The 15,358-nt window shown below is 41.3% G+C and overlaps 1 protein-coding gene across 3 annotated transcripts in view; it reads left to right on the top strand.

Annotated features, from left to right (window-relative positions):
* Window positions 1-12,891, top strand: part of LOC140210861 (chemokine-like protein TAFA-4) — a 362,929-nt gene extending 350,038 nt beyond the window's left edge. For all 3 annotated transcript variants that reach the window (XM_072280121.1, XM_072280123.1, XM_072280124.1), the window contains exon 6: window positions 11,933-12,891. In XM_072280121.1, coding sequence (XP_072136222.1) covers window positions 11,933-11,965 — 33 coding nt within the window. In that variant the 3' untranslated portion in view covers window positions 11,966-12,891. The remainder of the gene's footprint in view (window positions 1-11,932) is intronic.
* Window positions 12,892-15,358: the final 2,467 nt, after the last annotated feature.

Raw genomic sequence — 15,358 nt, 5'->3', positions numbered from 1 at the left:
CTGAGCCAGAGACTGGACAAGGACCCAGAACCTGGGTCTTGCCTCTGGCTCAGACCCCAGGACTAGGCAAGGACGTGACTTGGCTGGCAGGCAGGACGAGGCTGGAGTCTTCAGACTTGATGCGAGGCTGGAGACCAGAGACTTGATGCGAGGCTGGAGACCAGAGACAGGAGGCGAGGCTGGAGACCAGAGACAGGAGGCGAGGCTGGAGACCAGAGACAGGAGGCGAGGCTGGAGACCAGAGACTGGAGGCGAGGCTGGAGACCAGAGACTGGAGGCGAGGCTGGAGACCAGAGACTGGAGGCGAGGCTGGAGACCAGAGACTGGAGGCGAGGCTTGGGGCGAGGCTCGAGGCTTGGGGTCTTGAAGCTCCTCCTGGGCAGGGTGCGGTACTTCTGGGCAGGGTGCGGATCACCTGGGCAGGGCACGGTTCTCCACCCAATGGAGGCAAGGGACAGGAAGGGACAGAACCAACCATAGGGTAACGGCAAGACGGCCTGGCTTACCTGACAGAGGCAAGGGGCAGGAAGGGAGCTAAGTACAGGGTGGCTCCAAGACAAAACTTCAGGCGAGATGAGGCAAGAGTTACCAGCAAAACAAGGCAAGGCTTCAGGCAATGCAAGGCGAGACAAGAACATCAGGCGAGGTGAGAGTTACCGGCAAGACAAGGCAAGGCTTCAGGCAATGCAAGGCGAGACAAGAACTTCAGGCGAGGCGAGAGTTACCGGCAAGATGAGGCAAGGCTTCAGGCAAGGAAACAGAAGACAGGGGAAGGGATACAAGGAGTAAGGACAAGAACAATCCAGCAGCCATGCCCTGGTCTCTGGAGGTATATATGCAGCCAGCCCCAATGAGAATCAGCTGCCTCAATTAGTACTCAACAGGAACAGAAACAGGGTAGACAGGAAAACCTGGAGCAAGGGTCGATGGACCAGACCGTGAACTGGAATGCGGACTTCACGGACTGGACCATGACAGCACAGGATAGATACATCCCAAAAACGAAGGAGTATTCTAATGGGAGGATAAGGCAACCATGGCTGACAAGGGAAGTGAAAGACAGCAGAAAAGGAAAAGAAAAGAATTATAATGTAGCAAAAAAAAATAGTGGGAAGTTAGAGGATTGGGAGAATTTTAAAAGTAAACAGAAGCAACTAAGGAAGCCATAAGGAGAGAAAGATGAAATGTAAAGGTAAGCTGACAATAATATAGAAGAGGATACTGAAGGTTTTTCAGATATATAATTAGTAAAAGGGAGGTGAGAAGGTTTTTCAGATATATAATTAGTAAAAGGGAGGTGAGTGCTGGAAAAAATACATTGGAAAGGTAGTAATGGGGGCAAAGAAAGGGCAGACAAGTTAAAAAGTATTTTGTGTCAGTCTTCTCTGTGGAAGATACTCGCAGTATGGGCCTGTCAAGATTCTCCATTGGAACCACCTGCTGCCCCTGGGACAAGAGGTACAGATTGACCCAGGACCCAACTTGTAGCCTGCACCTAGTAAGAGGACTCTGTGGAAACAGGGGTGACTGCAGGGCCCACAGCAGGAGAGGTTAGGCTGGCCCCCACCCCTGAGAGGGATACTGTTTCAGAGGATGAGGACCTGGATGTGTGGTATATGCTGCCTTTCGTTATCTCCCCATTGATTGAGGAAGAGATTCCCGGCCCTTCTGCCGCTGAGTCAAATGAAGTGGGGGGGGGGTGCTATCTGTGGGTAGAGTTAGAAGACCACCGCATAGGCTGGCCTATGTAGCACCAGGGGAGCCAAGTGTGACCACTACTGTTTTGGGGAGCTATGTTACTGCCTTGTGCACCTGGATTGGACTTTGTGTTTAGCAGGAAGGGTTGGCGAATTATCTCAATCGTCATGAGGACATGACTAAATTTGGTGGGGGGGAGAGTGTAACATGCTGTAAGGTTTCACTGCTAATGTAATGGCCTCTCTGTAATGTTCCACTGCTGAGGTAATGGCTTCTCTGTAGCAGCAATGTTTGGGTTATGACTAGAGATAACAGGGCATGTTAGCTAATGAGGGGGATGTTGTTCTTTCTTGTGTGTCTGGGAGCTGGGAATTCACGGTATTTTGCCAGGGAGAGATGAGGAGAGAAGACGCGAATGGAGAGAGTTGGTAGACCGCTGGATGGAGTGGACTTGGAACGATGGTCCGAAGGTCAGCAATGATTGGGGGAGGTCGATGGTGGACGACCGGCTTATCAGTGAGCTCCAATGTTGCACGTTAGACTGTTTCATGAGAATGGGCCCTTTTCTTTTTCTTTGTTCCTTTACTAACCATACAGTCAAATTAAGAATTATAAAGCTCAATCGTTTAATCGCATATTGTGTACTATTTGTTATTTTGTGGTACTGATTTGTAACAGGGGACACATCGCGCAGCATCTGCCCAAATGACATTTCTTAAGTTTAGCTGGGCTGGGGGCTATCATCCCCTATATTAAGCAGCTAGCCAAGAGTTACAATTATTTCTACAACTTACTGATCAGGCTAGCATACTGTGAGCTGTAGATATAATAATTTTTATGCAGGGTTTTCCTGAGATCTGAAAATTATCTCAAGGGTTCCTCCAGGGCAAAAAGGTTGAGAAAGGCTGAGTTAGAGCATCAGAGGTTATGGGGAGAAGGCAGACAAATGGAGCTGACAGGGATAATACATCAGCCACGATGGAATGATGGAGCAGACTTAGTGGATCAAATGGCCTAATTCTGCTCCTATGCCTGATGGTCTTAAAACATAAAATATTGAATGTTTTATTGCCTTTTCATTATTAAATACTGTAGTGTACATGCTATGATTTTTCACATTCAATTATATTTGAATTCTCAACAGTAACTTTCTTCCTTTGTCAAGAATTGCTGTGTACCTTATTCTGCTAGCTTCTCAAAAATATCTGAACACCTTAGGTAGCTCAAATTTAACTGATAGCTAATCATTACTTTAAAGCAATTGTTTAAGCTTTAGGAAAATATTGCCATTCTAACAGATTGTTAGTACATACCAAAGGGAGTGTCCATGTGGTTGAGAACTTCTGAGGGAGTTTTGATGGCCATTACATAACCATTGTGAAGCACAAAACAGCGAACGCTCCTTAAGTGGTATTGGAAACTAGCCTTTCTAGTCGCCAGCGTTCAGCAGTCAGTAATCAAAGCTTTCTCCAAAGAGAGCCTTAGTGTTATTGACAGTGCTTCTGTTGGCTTATTTATGAAATTACCTTTGGCAATATGTCTCTGCTTGAAGTAAGCAGGACATCAATCTTACATTTGTAGTGGGTGTATTTAGTGATCACATCAAAATATTCGTGATGGGGTCACTTTACTTTTCATCATCTTTCAGAGTAAAGCAGCTGAGAATGAAGACTCAAATTTTATTTTAAAGTTTGTTTACTTTGAACTGTCTGCCGTGTTGTGGGCAGGCTGGTGATGCCACCCCCAAGTCCAAAGTCTTACAAAAGTCTTCGGATCTCTCCAAAATGTTGGCACAAGTTTTGCACGTATCTGTAAAGGCTGGGGAAGAGAGAATTCTCTTGTAACCTTTTATTTCCTACTCACGGCTTCCGCATTCTTTTCGCACTTAAGTAAGTGTACAGATGACTGGCGAAAATATTGGATTGAATACTAAGTGACTAGATGGGTTCATGGATTCACATGTGTCATGTGGATAGGTGAGGTTACTCGTTTGGAAATCAGCTTGGTTAAAGCTCATGATTTTTAATCTATTAATATTCAACTTGTATTTAGTAGTATTCCAAGTAAGTGGCTTGGAAGATGAAGTTGCAACAAGCAAATATGGAATTCAGTTGTAAACAGGTGGGGCAGCGGAAATCTGACTGGATGAGGACTAACCAATCAGGAGGGACGGACTATGGGGTTATAAATATCACCAGACTAGACCATGCCCAGGCATCATACCTGATGAAGATGGCAGAGTTTGTCATTGAAATGCCGGTTAAAATCGATACTTGTACCCAGTTGGAAACCTGAGAAGAGTTTATTCATCATTTATGCTGAGAAAGCACTAGATCCTTTTTTTAAACCAGCAAATACTTTTTAAGAGCTTTAGCGCCGATAGATAAACATAAAGAGTAGGTACTGAGAATGCACAGTGTAACTTACCATTAATTCTATTGATTACTGGATTCAGAATTGAAAACTTGATTAATTTGAAACCAGAAAGGAGGGAGGAGAAGATGGCAGCGCGCGCGGCCGTTCCGAATTGATATCGATTATGTGTAACTAGGGGGCTGTGCACAATCTGGATTTGATGGAGACAGCCGTGAGAAGCATGGAGGAACACCTGGAGTTACTTCTGAAATGCCTGTTTCGCTGCTGCTGCTACTGCACAATCGAGAATCTCCGGAGACGAAGGCCCCAAATCCTCGGCTTTGCCTATTGCCAGGCTGGGGTCGAAGCACTCGGCAGAGATGGTGCTTGGTGCTCGGAGTTGGAGAGGTGGTTGGAGGCTCGGAGTTTTTGGATGGGCTCGGAGTTGGACTGTGGTCGGATGCTTCTAGTATGCTGCATCGGCAAGTTGGCAGCGCTGGAGGTTTACCGTCTGCGTGAGATGATGGGACTTTCGAGAGACTTTGAGACTTTTACCGTGCCATGGTCTGTTCTTATCAAATTATTGTTTTGCACTGTTGTAACTATATGTTATAATTATGTGTTTTTTGTTAGCTTTTCAGTCGGTTTGTCATGTGTTTCCGTGATATCATTCTGGAAAAACATTGTATCGTTTCTTAATGCATGCATTACTAAATGACAGTAAAAGGGGACTGTGTGTCCTCATAATCTAATCTAATCTAATTTATTACTTGCCCTTTTCTTGAGTGAAATGTGTTCAAGATCTGTTGAAGTTGACTCATTGTTGACTGTAAACATTTTCAACACACCTGGTGGTAAAATTTGCAGGATTGTTTGATGGCAGTAGTTCAGGCAGATCTCCCTTGGTAGGTCTCTCAGTGTTCAAGAAATGAGGTACACTGGTGGTCAAGTCCTGTCATGTTTTTTATCGTCTTCATGGCTCCTCTTACTCGTCCTTCTATTCCTACTGCATGCCTCATTGCCAGGAAAGGCATAGCTATGCAGCCCACAGCAGTTATTCACAGATATGGATAGAGGTGTGCTGCAAAGTTCTTCGGAAACATTTTAGACAGCTGGAGCTGTGCTTGAGCACACCAATTACTTGCTTTGTCATATTTCGTGTTGCACCATGGGCTCCACATATTGACTTTCTGGATTTATGATGGTTGTTATGTCTGGAGCAGATACTCCCTGTTACCTAGCAGTCAGCATTGACAGTAACTTTTATGCATTTTTGGAATAAAGTTAATAATAGAGGATTGGTGCAGAGCGAAGGAGTCAGCCAAGAATAAGCAAACACCTGAATGATATGTTATTTTTGGCCAAGACTTATTGCATACTGAGGAACTGGTGTTGGTGACGAGGAGGTGTACAGCATTGATTTAGATTGGCAGGTAGGGTGGTGCCACAACAACGGCCTTGCATATAATGTCAGTGACACCAAGGAATTGATTGTGGACTTCAAAGAGAGGAGGTCGGGAGAACACACAGTCCTCATTAAGGGATTAGTGGTGGAAAGAGTGAGCAGCTTCAAGTTCCTGGTTATCAGCATCTCAGTGGATCTATCCTGGGTGTGAGACGTTAATGGAGTCATGAGGAAGACACCTCCTTCACTTGGAGTTTGAGGAGATTTTGTATGTCAGATTTCTACAATTGCCTGGTGACTGGTTACACCACAGCCTGGTACAGTATGGAGTTTCCAATGCACAGGATTGCAAAAGGCTGCAGAGAGTTGTAGGCATAGTCACTTCAATCACGGGCAGAACCTTCCCTACCACTGAGGACAGCTTCAAGCAATACCATCAGAGAGATGAAGGAATTGATTATGTACTGCTTGCATCACAGCCTGCTATGGAGCCTGCAATGCACAGGGTTCCAAAAGGCTGCATCCTGTACATTCAAGGTTCAAAGTAAATCTATTTGCAGAACAGATATGTCACCACATACTATCCTGAGAATCATTTTCCTGCATCAATCACAGCAGAACAAAGATATACAATAGAATCAATGAAAAATGACACAGTTACAGTGCAAAGACTGACAAACAACCAAAAGAAGACAAACTGTGGAAATACAAAAAGTAAGGAAATATTATTATTATTATAATTAATAATAATAAATAAGTAGATAAATAATAAATAAATAATACTGAGAATATGAGTTGTAGAGCCTTTGACAGTGAGTCCATAGGTTGTAGAGTCAATTTAGTGTTGAGATGAATGAAGGTATCCACGCTGGTTCAGGAGCTCGATGGTTGAACTGTTCCTGAAAATGGTGGTGTGGGACCTAATGCTTCTGTACCTCCTTCCTGACGGAAGCAGTGAGAAGAGAGCGTGGCCTGCATTGTGGATGTCTTTGATGGTGGATGCTGCTTTCCTGTGGCAATGCTCCTTGTAGACGTGGTCAGTGGTGGTGGGGGGGGGGGCTTTTCTGTTGATACTTTCATACCATTGAGAAGAAGTTACAGGAGCCTGAAAATGTATATTCAAATTTTTAAGAAGAATTTCTTCCCCTCCATCATCAGATTTCTGAATGGTCCATGAACCCATGAACACTACCTCACTATTCTTCTTTTGTACTATTTGTTTATTTTGTAACTCATAATAAAGTTTATGTCTTGCACTATACTGCTGCTACTAAACAGACATATATCAATGATAGCAAACCTAATTCTGATTCTAATTCTTTTGGCATCACTTTGAATCAATAAAAATGAGAATCTAGAGATACAGCGGGTAGTTGGTGACATCCTTTTCTCTGGGGTTTCCAGTCATCGAAGTAAAGGGTTGTATTTTCTGATCCTGCTTTGCTCAGGGCATGAAGCTCTCCTTGTACAAGGAGTCCCTGTCACTTCCTGGAACTCTGATTTAATGCAAACTTACTCATGTTGTCTGCTGCAAACGTTTGTCCTCAGGTAAAAAGAGTATTAAGTGGTTTCAACAGGGAACATAATGTGGTGACAGACTCCTTTGTAAAGTGCAGGTCCTTAATAATTTGTTTCCCTACATATAACTGTTCATGGGTTCATGGATGTGTTCTCTTGTGCAGTGACCTCCTGTTCCTCTCATATCTTTGCTTTCCTTCTTGCTGAACCATCTCCTGGACTAGCACCAAAAAACACTTGAACCAAACTATCCATGACTGCAGTCAAACTGTTCATAAAACAGCTAACAACAGTCTGCTGCTGGTAGATTATCCTTCTCAAATACCATACTTAATTTTCTAGAAACAAACCAAACAGCTCCCAGGTTAACTTCCATTTACTGCATGGGAGTTCCTAATGAAGAACATTTTCTGCCCGTGAGTACTGTGGGTTCGTGACTAAGTTCAGTGTGTGATGATTGTCAGGTATGTAGTATATCAGTTTTATACGTGTGAAAAATCAATCTAGAACTGGGTTTTCCAAACTGGGTCCATGGACCCCTTGCTTAATGGCCCATGGCTTAAAAAAGGTTGGGAACTCCTGATCTAGAAACATAGGGTCAAGTTCCACCAAGGCAGCTGAGTAATTTAAATTTTATTAAGTAAATAAATCTGCCATTAAAAAGCAAGGAATTTCAATGAAACTAGACAAAAATCAGTTTAATTCCCAATTGCCCCTCATGGAGTCTATCATCCTTACCCACTCTGGGACTATATGGGATCTAGATCTATAGCAAAGAGGTTGACTATTAACTGCTCTCTGAGCAGACTTCCTACCATATCTTGTACGATTTCATCCAAGTTGTTGATATAGGTGGCAAATAATAGTGGGTCCAGCACAGACCCTTGAGGAACACAGCTGGTCATGAGCCTCTAGTGTGAGAAAAATCTGTCCACCATCACCCTCTGCTTTGTACTTCAAGGCAGTTGTATCCAATTAACCAGCTCACACTGGAGTTATAACATCAACAGAGGTGAACTCTGGCTATCAAATTCCCAGATCTACATAGTCTGACAAAAACTGCTATTGAGTTTTATGGCTTATCCTGCCTAAGTATTTAAGTATTTATCACTCTATGATGAAAGTGTTTGAGGACAGCATTTGTTTTAATGCTAAAGCACTCAGTGTGTTGAAGTGAACATCATTTGCTAAATGATTTAGTGCATCAACACAAGATGCAGAATAATAGTCCTATGTCTCAGGGAGAAGCTGCTCACTTACCTGACCTCCATCTGTCTAAATGTAAGATATGTCATCAGTCAGAAGAGATCAAATCAGAGCTTATCAGAACTTGGTGCCTGTATGTTAAAATCCAATTTCCCTGGAAAATGGCTTGCAATTGCACTCTCTTATTTAATAGAATTCTACGGATCTGGAAAGCTTCAGTTATTAAAATTTCAGCAGTAAACTAGGAGTATCAGCTTGGGCTCTTAATTTAGAGTGCAAATGAAGTGTTTTTTCTGCAAAGTCTGAGCAATTATAGGCTACTAAGTAATGGTAGAAAAGTTGTTAAGGTCTAGACAGAAAAATGCTTTTCAGTGATTTAATTGCCTATAGTTTAACTTTTACTATGAATATTATTTTACTTTTTAATCGTTGCTAGTTTTTTTCCAATTATAGTCCTAGTAGCTTTATTTACATCAGGTTAGGTCCCACTATCAGTAATGTTTTGTACTTCCATTGCATTTTTAATTAATCAAAATTACATAATTCACTTGTGGCAGGAAGAAGACAAGAGGAAGAATCCACTGAAATTAGGCAAGATGACCAAAAAGAAGGCAGAAGAGAATTTTCCTGAAGGTTTTTAGTACAAAAGAGTAGGGCTAGAAAAAGGGACGAGTCTCAGTAAAAAGAAAAATCAGGATTGGATTGTGGCTGTGATGATTGAGCTCAGAGAGGGGAAGATGTGAAATTAACACAGCCCAAAGACTCAAAAGTGAGATCTGGGAAAAAGGTTCAGGGTGGTTACAGATGTAGGAAGACCTGACAGAAGACTTTGCAACTGAGACTGATCATTTCGGGAATGGTGGTACTAATATAACAAAGGTGCTTGTATGGGTTTGCAATTTTCAGGTTGCTGCGGTGACCACTGGGAACGAACATAGATACTGTATGAATATGGCTTTCATTTTCTGTGTTAGTAGGATTGAAGGCGTAGGAGTGTTAGTGGGGTGAACTAGATTTCTCTGATTGGCTGACCTTAACTTTAATATGGCTTCCCCATATCCAGAACTGCAGTCCTTTGCATAGTGCTTTTAATATTTCAGTAGTATTTGAATCATGTTGTAAATGTATTGTTTGATTAAGCATTCTTGTTTGCTTACATAATTCATTACGGGTTACATGTAAGAAGTATGTGAATGGCATACATCGTTATGCCACCACATCATAGGTGAGCGTTTCACGAAAGAAAAGTAAAAACTAAGTAGACCCATTTCTTGGCTGCTGTGTTTTTCATTTGATTAGTTTCTGGAGATACAAAACATAGCACTTTGCTCTGAAGAAATCTGCCATTTGAGAGAACACCAGCCCAGCGTTATATATGAAACATGGCAATTTAATGTAACAACTGAATAATTTATGGAGTAAAGAAAGCTGATTTTCTATTGACAGCCTTTGCTGGGTTATTTTGGATTGAGTAACAGGTAACAAATAAATTACAACAATTCAGTCCTGACGAAGGGTCTCGGCCTGAAACGTCGACTGCACCTCTTCCTAGAGATGCTGCCTGGCCTGCTGCGTTCACCAGCAACTTTGATGTGTGTTGCTTGAACTTCCAGCATCTGCAGAATTCCTGTTGTTTAATTCACTGCAGCGTGTGTATGAATGGCTTTCAATCAGTAGAGGCATATAACTGGGATTCATTAATGCCCAGGAAGTTTGGTATGGGCCCCCAAATCCTAAGAACTTTCTACAGGGGCACAATTGAGAGCACCCTGTCTGGCTGCATTCCTGCCTGGTATGAGAACTGTACTTCCCTCAATCGCAGGACTTTACAGAGAGTGATGCGGACAGCCCAGCACATCTGTAGTTGTGAACTTCTCGTGATTCAGGACATTTACACAGACAGGTGTGAGAAAAGAGCCCAGAGTATCATTGCGGACCCCAGTCACAATCTATTCCAGCTGCTACCATCCGGGAAATGGTACAACAGGATAAAAGCCAGGACCAACAGGCTCTGGGATAGCTTCTTCCACCAGGCCATCAGACTGATTAACTCATGCTGATCTGAATGTATTTCTCTGTTATATTGACTGTTCTATTTATTATAAATTACTATGATTGCACATTGCACCTTTAGACAGATGTAACGTAAAGATTTTTACTCCTCATGTATGTGAAGGAGGTAAGAAATAAAGTCAATTCAATTTTTAGATTATGAAGACACGCAGTCCTCTTTTATTGTCATTTAGTAATGCATGCATTAAGAAATGATACAATATTTCCTCCGGTGTGATATCACAAAACACAGGACAGACCAAGACTGAAAAAACTAACAAAACCACATAATCATAACGTATAGTTACAACAGTGCAACAATGCCATAACTTGATGAAGAAATCCATGAGCACAGTAAAAAGTTCAAAGTCTCTCAAATGTCCCACATCTCACGCAGACTTTCAGGGAGAAAGAAGAAAAACTCTCCCTGCCATACCCGACCACGGTCCGACTCTGAGTCATCTGAAAACTTCGAGCTCTGATCAGCTCTCCGACACCAAGTACTGAGTGCCATCTCTATCCGAACAATTCGACCTCAATCTCGGTCGCCAACAGTAGGCAAAGCCGGGGATTTTGAGGCCTTCCCTCCGAAAGATTCCCGATCACACAGTAACAACAGCAGTGAAATTTTTCCAGATGTTCCTCTGTGCTTTCACGTCCATCTCCATCAAATCAGGATTGTCCATGGCCCCTATTTAATGGATACGATATCATTTTTCACCGGAGGGCTGCGCACGTGCGGCGTGCTGCTCTCTCTCCTCCCGCTGAATTCAATTCAGTTCAAAAATTGGTGACTATTTTTATTCGATTAGTAGGCTGCAAGGAATCTAGCTCCAAGCACCTGGGCGAAACCATTTTATCTGGAACAAAAAGAAATCAAAAGCTCAAAAACAGCAGTGATTCTTTTCAGTAACTCATAACTGATTGTACCATTTTTAACAGATATAGGTACAGTGCTTTGGCCTTTTTATTTAGCAAAATGTCTTTCTGAGATTACTGCTGATTATTTTAAATGAAAATTAATTCCTGAATGCTTGAAAATTTGGTTTATGATCCATGTGGCATGTTGTGAGCTTGAAGAACAGGGAGAAATAGAATTACTGGCCAGAATGCTGGGGTTTCATGGATGTCAAAGTAATGTTGAAGCAGCATCGGTACATTCTTTTTTTGGAACCCAGGAGACACTAAGCTTTTGTTGGCCAAGATTTCTGTGGCTGTTGGTTTAGTCTTCTTTGCGGAAAACTGCTAAGGGAAGCACCTAACTATAAGCATCAGTCGTATAACTGTTATTCACTTTAAAGTTGCTTACTTAATTGTTCATGGAATGCAGAAACAGGTTTAATTATGCATATTGTTAAGATGGTTTCCAGCATGGCATATTGCCTGGACTGTAGCGATGTGATAACCTGATTTCTGTGTGTTAGTGAATTATTTTTGCTCTTATCAAACTGTGACAAGCAGTTCATATAAATTCAATAACAACCTAATGGTGTGAAAACATACCAGGGACCAAAGTGGATACACAGCCACTGATACAAATTATAATTTTGTGTGCTTTCTGTTCTGGTTAAGCCGTGTCTCCATTGGGAGCATGGCTGTCACAGAGAAGGAGCTTTTGCATAACAAGTTCAGAATTAGTCCATTGTAAGACTCACTCCAATACTCTCTTTCACTGGCTTTCTTTTCTCTGTTTTACAGATTAGCCCTTCAAGTCCATTGCAACGTATATAGGAATCAGAACACTTCACCTATACCAAATATCTCTGTACAAATGCTGCATCTGTGTGGTAATGATGTCTGGGACAGATCTGAAAGTGATGCTACGCTGGCAATCCTTCCACTGCCCAAGGATTGGCACACCAGGGATTTCAGCTTAAACATTGTACATCTGTTGTAATACAAGCAGAATATATTGCAGAGTATTTCCCAGTAATGAATGTTATAGATTTGGTAACATCTGTGTTGAATGTTCTGGAATCACACTGAAGTAGTAACTATTTATTTCCCTACGCTTCAATCTCATTTTTGGAAGACTCTTCATCAACCTTCAACAAAATATCAGTATGTAATTTGGAGTCTTAAAGATACTGCTCACCATGACTTCTTCCGCATACTACTATTTAGGGAAACAAATTTTGACCATGGTAATAAGAAATTGTTCCTATCAGGATGTTTTGTAATAACCATTGTTGCTAGCCTTTGCGAATATTTTGTTTTTTTCTATTATGGGATTGCAGAATAATTTATAGAGCTGAAATGAGAAACAGTAAAATCGGCAGTTAAAAAAAAACAGAATATCCTGGAAGTATAAAGCTGACAAGTCTGCTTTTGAATTGTCCCACTTGTAACATTAACTATCTTTCTCCTTCAGATGATAACTGACCTGCTGTGGAGTTACAGCATTTTTTACGCTTTATATGTAGCTGAGTTGCCATTAATGAAAAGAAATAATAAATGGTTAATCTCATTGCATTCCCATTTACTAGAAGCTGCAAAAAGCACAAATAGCTTTCAAAAGTGTTCGTGCCTTAGTCCTATAGCAGGGAATACAGTAACTTCACAGAACTATGGGCACTTGCAAATTTGCAGACCGTGGCATCTATTAGAATATAGGATTTATACATTTGTTCATTTATCGGCAGTTTCTTTTGTAAAATGAAAGCCAGAAGCCATTTTGCAATTGTGTCACTGCTACTCAATTTAATATGCTTTTCGTAATCACATTGACTGGCTTTCTGGAAAATCTACTGGAAATATCTGTTAAAATGTCATGATATTTGCATTGAAACTAGATATGTTCAACCTAGTCAAATATAAAGTATTTCCTGTATTATTATGGATTTTATATCCAGTCTACCTGAAATATTGACTCTCCATTTTCCTCCACAGATGTTGCCTGACCTCCTGAGTTCTTGCAGCATCTCACACATTGATTTGATGAGTGATTGATATGGATGATTATTCTGCTTAACTTTTAGGACTTGTTAACAGCAGGAAATCTCCACTTTCTTCAGTTTGTGGAATCAGAAACCTCCTAAAATAACTTCTGTTCTATACTTCCACATGCTGCATAGAACACTGAGATTTCTCATGTCCATCCAGGAACATTGATCTATTCATGAGTTGCTTATGATGAGAGCTATTGATTTCATTGCCACATTTGACAATAGTTTTCACACTTGGAGTGAAAGTGTCTATGCTTTATTGGCGCCAATAGCAAGATCTTTTTCAACTTAATACACTCCATCAGGTTTATCTAATAAAACTTTAAATGAGATTCACAGAGTACAACTGGTGTCACAGGTAGACGGTGTGGTGAAGGCTTATTGCACATCGACGTTCAGTCAGGGCATTGAATATAGAAGTTGGGATGTTATGTTACTGTTGCGCAAGACATTGGTGAGACCATATTATGTTCAATCTTGGTCACCTTACTACAGGAAAGAGGCCATTTACACGGAAAGAGTGCAAAGGATTCCCAAGTGTGCTGCTAGGACACGAGGAGCCTAGTTATGGAGAGAAACTGAGCAGACTGGAGTTTTATTTATTGGAGTGTAGGAGAATAAAGGTAATCTAATAGAGGTGTATACAATCATGAGAGACATACACAGGGGGAAAATGTGCACTATCTTTTCCCCAGGCTGGGAAATCAAGAACTAGAGGACGTAGGTTTACGGTAAGAAGGGAGAGATATAATAAAAACCTGAAGGGTGACCCTTCCACCCAGAGAGTGGTCAGTGTATAGAATGAGCTGATTGAGGATATGGTAGAGGCAGGTACGTTAGCATTATTTAAAAGGTACTAGGATAGGTACATGTATAGGAAAGGTTTAGAAGGAAATGGGTCAAACTCTGGTAAGTGGGACGAGCTTAGGTTGGTGTCTTGATCAGCACGGATCAGTTAAGCTGAAGGAACTGCTTCCGTGTCGTATGACTCCATAACTCTGAGATTGACTTCATTGACATAACATAAAGAACTATCTTTCTTTAACATCATTTATCCAACTATTTTGTTTGCAATATATGTTGTTATGACAAAATTTAAACCTTGAATAAGATGCAGGTGCTATGTATATGGAAATTTTGCTTTGTATATCTAATTGATTCCCAATTGGAAGTAAATTTAATTCCATGAATTTGGGCCACATTTGTGGCTCTGACCACATTTTGCAATAGATCAATGAGACAGCACTCAACTGAAGTCTGCCAAAAGTAAACAAAGGTGGCAGATAGGAATGCCAATCAGAATGGGGAATTGTCATCATTTTGGAATTCACTGTTCCTGTAATAATTCTCTCTTCTTGCCTCCAAGAGCTGAACACGTGTTTAACAGCAAAAATTCTCCCTTTCAGTGTTTCTTAAGGAAATCAGCTTCTGGTAACTTCATTGCAAATTAAATTATTTATTTTGCCACAAATAATATTTCCAGCTATCTGATACTTTCTATAAACTTGTTAAAGCCAACAGGAAATTATATATCAGGAAGTGAAGGGCTTTGTGAACAGTTATTTCAGTAATAGGTGCATCAGTATGCATTGTTACTAAGGAACTTCATCACTGGGCTAATAAACAGAAAATAAAAAGCTGCCAAAGATGGGCAGGAAAGATCTGCAGAAAAAAAATACATCTACCCAGGATGTGCCTGGAAGCAGTAACCCTACTGAACCTCAACAAATAGAAATATATTGCTTGAGTAAGGTTGCCTACTCTAAACTCTTTCAACTGGCTCAGTCAGAATTCCAATCGCAAAGCAGGTGGAGGACCACTTTCTTTGTAATTATCAACGTTATCACAGCCTTTGATCTTGGGCCTTCCAATTCTTTCCCGGCTCAAGCCACAATGTCTTGTAATTTCCTTTCCTGTTTTGCATCAGGAAGGTTTCTGGAAGATCACTATTCAAAAGAAAAGCTACTTTTTATTTCTCTTCCGTGTCAAGAAAACAACCTCTCCCTCAGTGTCGCAAAAACAAAGGAGCTGATTGTGGATTACAGGAGGAATGGAGATGCACTAACCCTTATTGGCATCAATGGATCTGGGGTTGAGAGGGTAAACAACTTCAAGCTCCTTGGCATCCACATCACCGAGGACTTCACGTGGTTGGTACACACCAGCTGTGTCGTGAAAA

Source organism: Mobula birostris, chromosome 16 (assembly GCF_030028105.1).
Source record: "Mobula birostris isolate sMobBir1 chromosome 16, sMobBir1.hap1, whole genome shotgun sequence".
Lineage (NCBI taxonomy): Eukaryota > Metazoa > Chordata > Chondrichthyes > Myliobatiformes > Myliobatidae > Mobula > Mobula birostris.
This window is presented reverse-complemented; position numbering and strand designations above follow the sequence as displayed.